Below are 6,553 nucleotides of genomic sequence, written 5' to 3'. Positions count from 1 at the left end.
TGATATTTTGCAATAAGATCGGTAGTTTGACTATATTCATTCAAATATTCATTCATTCAAAATTACACTAGTTTACACTGAGAATGTACATTTGATGAGACGTGACTTTTCTTATGTATTTTGATCTGCTGAATTCGAAAATGGAGGTTAAATTTTTTTATGGATCAGTTTTAATAAATAAGGTTATAATGGCCAAATTTGCGAAAATCAGGTGATACATATACAGTAGGGAGAACCGAGTGTCTAGTTAGGCCTACAAAAATTGGATCGTTGATGACTGGTAATATGTTATATGGTTCAGATAAAACAAAAATAAATCACTTTCCATCTGATACAAAAGAACATTGCCGATAACGACCTCAGAATATTAGTGGTAATGACAATGTCTCCAAAACCACCACGTAAAGCAAGCCGTTTTGGGAGGTTTGTGTCTACTTAAGAAGAATGTTATTTTTGAACTAGACGTCAAACCCAATCATACTTACAAAATAGAGAAGTTTTCAAATGCTCAAATGGCCAACACAAAGTTCCGATTTCAATCCCAGTCTCTGGTTAAAAGGCGCTTGAGATTACGCCAAAGAGCACAAAAATTGCGGTTTTTGAACGAAACAACACGTACAAAAAAAAAATTGAATTACCAAAGCGTAGAACAAAATGGATGAAACTACATCAAAAACTGTTACAACAAAAACAAAATAGGGATTAGCTCTACAAGCAAGTTCAGCACAATTAGTTGGATATTCCAAAAGAAATAATAAAAAAAAACTTAGAAGAAAGTGTCAAGACGAGCTAAGACCGTAATTAGAAACAAACGACTAAATAATTGCTACCCGAATCTTGCGAACAACAAATACGTGGACAGACGGGCTGACAATTAGAGCTAGATCGACTAAGGAGGTGATACTGAGTAATTCGGTATATACCCAGCAAAAACTCTCATTATCCGGTAATCTTGTAGGTAAACCTGTTTCAAAATTAATAACCACTTATTAATTGACATCGCTCCGGATTTCATTTACATACGCATGTCCTAGGAGGAAAGTACTTCTCCCCAGGCATACCTTTGGAAATTAAATAAGTAGTGCTTTTAAAGCATATAATCACTTATTCGTAGATATAACAAAGTTTGCAAAATAGCCACTTATTGTATCAGGCAACCAAATCTAGCCGTTTACAATGTATCAAAATATGGCGAGTAATGCTGTAATATAAACATTACTTGAATAGAAACGAATATTGTAGGAATAAACAAAAATGTAACAAAACATCTAAATATACCTAATAGCCCATTCACATTATGTTTAAAATTTACTAAAAGTGGATTTTATATATCCCTTTTTATAAGCCACATGACAGTTGAAATCTAGTGAAGTGGATTTTGAAAGTGAATGAGGTATAATCGCATTTATTTAAAACATAATATGGTAATGTCATTAATTAAAAACACAATTATTATGAAATATTCGTGAAGAATATTCCTTAGCGGAAAAATCTTACATAAAATATTCTTTTTGAGTTTTTTATAAGTAAATGCTCAATTATGTGAATAATTATACCTAATGGTACCATGATTTATTCTATTTTATTAAGTCATTAACAACCAAATGCATTACATTTTGAGAATATAAATTCGAAAATTACCGAGAAGTATTTATTATTGTCATTACAAGTTAGTCATTATAACTCATCGCAATGTAATGCACTGCGTAAGTACAGCTTTATTCCTGGTAATGTAAATTGTAATGAGATGTGATTACCTAGTTTTTGCTGGGATATTTTATGGGGTTTAAAATCCATATTTGTGGTTGTTGTTGTAACAGTTTATTCGAGGAACTATCGAGGAACTCTACGACTAAGGTGCGGTGTGTCCAGAGTGATCTGGTGGTGAGTCTAGTATATTTAGTTGGGCAAGAGAAAAGATGACGCGTGTCATGTGGCCCTTGGTTGCAAATTGGACACACATCAGCTACGCTGCTATCAATCACTCATAGATAGGAATTGAGGCGGCAGCGCTTGCCTGATCTTGAGCTACAACTACCCTAGTCTGCCGTGGGAGATATCTTTGCTCCAGTGCTATGGGCGGTATTTGCGGTAGTTTTTTTTTTTTTGCCGTCATTACATCTGACAATAGAGATAAGATGACACTAAGTTATCCATTCCGGGTTAACAAAATGCTCTTGAAATACACAACGTATTGGCAAAATCGCCCGACGAACCCCAGGCTTTAGCACTCTATTGCATTATAGGCATATCGACTGTTGTATGCAGCAAACACAATTCATGTAAGTGTTATGTTACGGAACACAACTTGCTTAGCCTTGGCAAGAGTTTTCTCCTATAAGATTCATGCTGGTCCATTCTTCATCTGGAGGGCTATCTGTATGATACCTCTAAATGTTCATATATTCGACTTTTATCATTACTTTTCCAACAAGAGTCAAAACGACTGTTTATAGGAACTTTCAAGTAAGTAATGCAATGGTGATCTATTATGAGAATTACCTACCCTAGATAAATCTCGTTTCGAATTAATAGCATGTGACCACCATGGTCGTTACGTCGCATTAAACAAGAGATTAAACGCATTTGTAATCACTCAAAATATTCAACTCGGACACTTGTAGATGATATATTAGTAGCTCTAGGAAAATTTGCATATTGAAAAAGCTTCTTGCAGGATTTGCTAATACTACACAATTCGTTTGGACCCCAGTGGCGGTACAGTTGCACGCCTTTATTTTATCCCATGGTATGTCGCGTAATGCTAGAGGTTAAAGGCTTTCGTAATTGCTCCACATATTCAAATCGGGATGAAATGTAATTTGTTAACTGCTTCTTACAACTCTCTGTATATAGAAAAAGCATGATGGCAAAAAGTATGGAAAACTATATCAGTGAAATGAATTGAAATAAATGCTGATGTGCAGTACAGGTGCGGTTCTACGTACGTTTTTTTTTTTAATTTCAGGCCAGTCGCCATATATAACATTTATTCACAGGTCAATGTAATAATGTTGCCACCAAATACATATCTGCTTTTCCAACATTTATTTTATAACTACTTTGGTTTTACTTGCCTTAATGTATTGCCTATTGTCATTATTACTAAATATATTATACAAATAAAATTACGCTAGATTACACTTTTCAAAAAAGTTGCTCACTTTACGTTCTCGCACAATTTATATCCATATTGTTGTTTTGCTTTTGCCAAATTGACCACTGTTCTTCGAGATATTGCATCCACTCTTGGCCATCAATTGAAAATGGCTCCCAATTGCATGATGTTTCAGTTTCAATTATCCGAACCCCTTGAAATCTTTCAGGTAGTGCATCCATATTGAAGTATGTTTGTGTGGCTTCTTTTAAACATCGAATACTAAGAAATAACAACGTATTTTAATAAAAATTCCTCTTACTACCTTATTTACATACAATTCTTTTTTAGCCAACTCTTGCTTTCTTTTAGTAAGAAATTCCTCTTCGACCTTTTTATAGTCTCCTCTTAAACGTTCCACATTTTCATTTATAGCTTTTAAGGATTCTTCCTCGGCTTGTATGAACTCTTCTAGCTTTTCATTTTCATATTTTATCCTATCGACTTCTCGTCTGTAAGTGCATAGTTCATTTTCTTGTTTTACCATCATTGTCTTCAGAAATGCTGTGATTGGAAAATAATCAGCATGACGCTACAATCGAATTGTCAAGGCTAGCAATTTACTTACCTATTTTTTCATAACATTTGGCACTTTTGCGAGCGATCTTCGTCTCCATAGCAGCTATTTCACATTCATTATTGAGCATGCGTCTCAGACGCTTGGCATATGCGTACTTACTCATTACTCTTATTAATTTATTTAAAAACAATTACTTAAATAAAGAAAAGAAATAAAGCTATATTTAAATTGAAATGGGACGCCAAAATATAAACAATGCATTGTTACCAGATTCCAATAGGATAGAAGTGCGAGTACCGATTACTCTTTAAGATACCCGAACGGATTTGGTGGCAACACCGTTATTTTCTTTTATAGATGTTTACACCTGGAAAAGTTGATTTCGATGTGTGTGCATAATGCGCTTTACAGATTATCAGTTATTCCGGACGAAAATGCTCGTGAAAAACATATCCCATATATTGTGCACATGTAAGTTAAGTCCGAAGGCATAATCGATACTGCTGCATGTTTATGGGATCGATAACACGTTTACCGATTATTTAGTCATCGCCGACAAGTTGTATCGATGCGACATATTGTAAGATTCTTTACAAACACTGACATTACGTCCGGAATAACTGATATTCTGTAAAGCGTATTACATTTTATCAGTTATTCCGGACGACAGTGCTCGAGTCGAGCATATTCCATATATTGTGCAAATTAGAAGTTAAGTCCGAAGACATAATCGATACTGCTGCATGTTTATGGGATCGATAACACATTTACCGATTATTTAGTCATCGCCGACAAGTCGTATCGATCCGACACACTGTAATACGGCGTTCTCACCAAACATGTTTTGGGGTTTGAAATGTTTTCCCTTTATAAGCACTTCAAAACGAGTCGTTTTCGCCATACTATAAAACAAGTTCAAAACACAAGTTTTCCTCCAAAACACGTCAATTTTAGAATGTGAATCCACCTAATTTGGAATATACCCCGAATAACATACCCTATTCAAAATATATGTCATGTCAAGTTTCATGGAAAAAAAGGAATAAACAAAGGCTTTTAAGAACATGGACATGTGAAAATAACATAAAATTTTTTCCCCTTTGCGCTCGCGGTAATTATTTGGACAAACGTTGCATATATGTGAATTTCGAATAAATGTGAATTTCTAGTTTCCATGGTAACTGTCAAACTAAAACATCTCAACCCGGTGTGAACGGTGAAATGTTTTGGAAAAACGAAAGAGGAAAACGAGTCGGTGGGAACATAGCATAAGATTCTTTACAAACACCGACATTCCGTCCGGAATAACTGATAATCTGTAATGCGCTTTACAGACTATCAGTTATTCCGGACGGAATGTCGGTGTTTGTAAAAAATCTTACAGTGTGTCGGATCGATACGACTAGTCGGCGATGACTAAATAATCGGTAAATATGTTATCGATCCCATAAACATGCAGAAGTATCGAGTATGCCTTCGGACTTAACTTATAGTGTGCACAATATATGGGATATGTTCGACACGAGCGCTGTCGTCCGGAATAACTGATAATCTGTAAAGCGCATTATCCGAATGGTAATGAGATTTGTTGTACAACCAATCTTCCATTCACATTTACATCTCATTCATTACATTTTCTCAGCTAAATTGTTGCAATATTATTATAGCAACTTGATACTGAAATTTGGGTGGAAAGTAACACAATTTGACAAAAAATATAACAATTAATAATAAATGTTGCTAATTTAAAACAATATTTTTATTAATTGGCGGCTAATTTTAAGTCGAGGTGAGTCTATACATTTGGCGTCGGTTTTGACTGGCAAAAACTGGTTGGCGTCTATCAGGGTTTATTGTTGACGGAAGCAGCGTGTTTGGAAAAAAATCTGAAAAACTATCACTTTATTCACAAATACCCTGCCAACATGTTGTGAATTTGAAGACGCTTCTGAGAAGCCCCACCACTTCGAAAACAGTCATATACGATATCAAATACTACACTGTTGATGGTTTTTCCCTTCTCAAGATAATCGATAAAAATTATTCCATGCGCATCCCAAAAAACAGAGGCCATTACTTTGCCAGCGGACTTTTGAGTCTTTCCATTGTCACATATCGACGGAAAAACTCGGGTTATTACGAGTTAACAGCTGCAAACACCGCTCAGAATCATCAACTCGTTGTTGTTTTTGGTCAAATGTGAGCTCGCGCGGCACCCATTTTGCACAGAGCCTCCGCATATCCAAATATTGATGAATGATATGACCAACACGTTCCTGTGATATCTTTAAGGCCTCTACTATCTCGATCAACTTCATTTTACGGTCATTCAAAATCATTTTGTGGATTTTTTTGATGTTTTCGTCGGTAACCACCCCTTTTGGACGTCCACTGAGTTCACCGTCCTCCGTGCTCATTTCACCACGCTTGAATTTTGCATACCACTCAATTATTGTTGATTTCCCTGGGGCAGAGTCCGGAAACTCATTATCAAGCCAAGTTTTTGCTTCCACCGCATTTTTTCCCTTCAGAAAACAGTATTTTATCAAAACACGAAATTCCCTTTTTTCCATTTTTTTTCACAATAACAAAAGTTGCTTCACAAAAGACGCTCTATCTCAAAAACTAATTGACTTACAGACGTCAAATTTTGACACGAATCATTTGAAGGTTGGTACTATATAAAAATAATATGCATTTAATACTAGCGACGCCATCTATGTGTCAGACCGGGGACTTCTCAGCCAACCTGTTATATATATGTATATCAACTTATCAACTTATTTCATTCCCATAAGAAATGCATTGCTTTTTATGCTAACGAAATTTTTGGTAGCGTTCAATTTCGTAAGCTGGTACGCACCTCTAATGAAAAT

At 35.4% G+C, this 6,553-nt stretch overlaps 1 protein-coding gene across 1 annotated transcript; it reads right to left on the bottom strand.

Moving 5' to 3' along the window:
• Positions 1-3,031: 3,031 nt before the first annotated feature.
• On the bottom strand, positions 3,032-3,933 carry Spc25. Its single transcript, XM_075291675.1, has 3 exons — positions 3,726-3,933; positions 3,436-3,661; positions 3,032-3,379 (listed from the first exon to the last, which is right to left on the bottom strand). Exons 1-3 carry the CDS (start codon positions 3,838-3,840, stop codon positions 3,166-3,168), a joined length of 555 nt encoding a protein of 184 aa, XP_075147790.1. The 5' UTR covers positions 3,841-3,933; the 3' UTR covers positions 3,032-3,165.
• Between the last annotated feature and the right edge of the window lie 2,620 nt (positions 3,934-6,553).

The sequence above is a fragment of the Haematobia irritans genome, chromosome 1 (genome assembly GCF_050003625.1).
Source record: "Haematobia irritans isolate KBUSLIRL chromosome 1, ASM5000362v1, whole genome shotgun sequence".
In the NCBI taxonomy this organism is placed as follows: domain Eukaryota; kingdom Metazoa; phylum Arthropoda; class Insecta; order Diptera; family Muscidae; genus Haematobia; species Haematobia irritans.
Note: the sequence above shows the minus strand (reverse complement) of the source record. Positions and strands in the feature narration are given on the sequence as shown.

Excerpts from the sequence above, each read along its gene's own strand:
- Spc25 (XM_075291675.1), bottom strand. The coding sequence starts at position 3,840 with ATGAGTAAGTACGCATATGCCAAGCGTCTGAGACGCATGCTCAATAAT. Across the intron at positions 3,662-3,725 it reads CAAATGTTATGAAAAAATAG|CATTTCTGAAGACAATGATG; the intron begins GTAAGTAAATTG and ends TTCCAATCACAG. Across the intron at positions 3,380-3,435 it reads GAGTTGGCTAAAAAAGAATT|TATTCGATGTTTAAAAGAAG; the intron begins GTATGTAAATAA and ends GTTATTTCTTAG.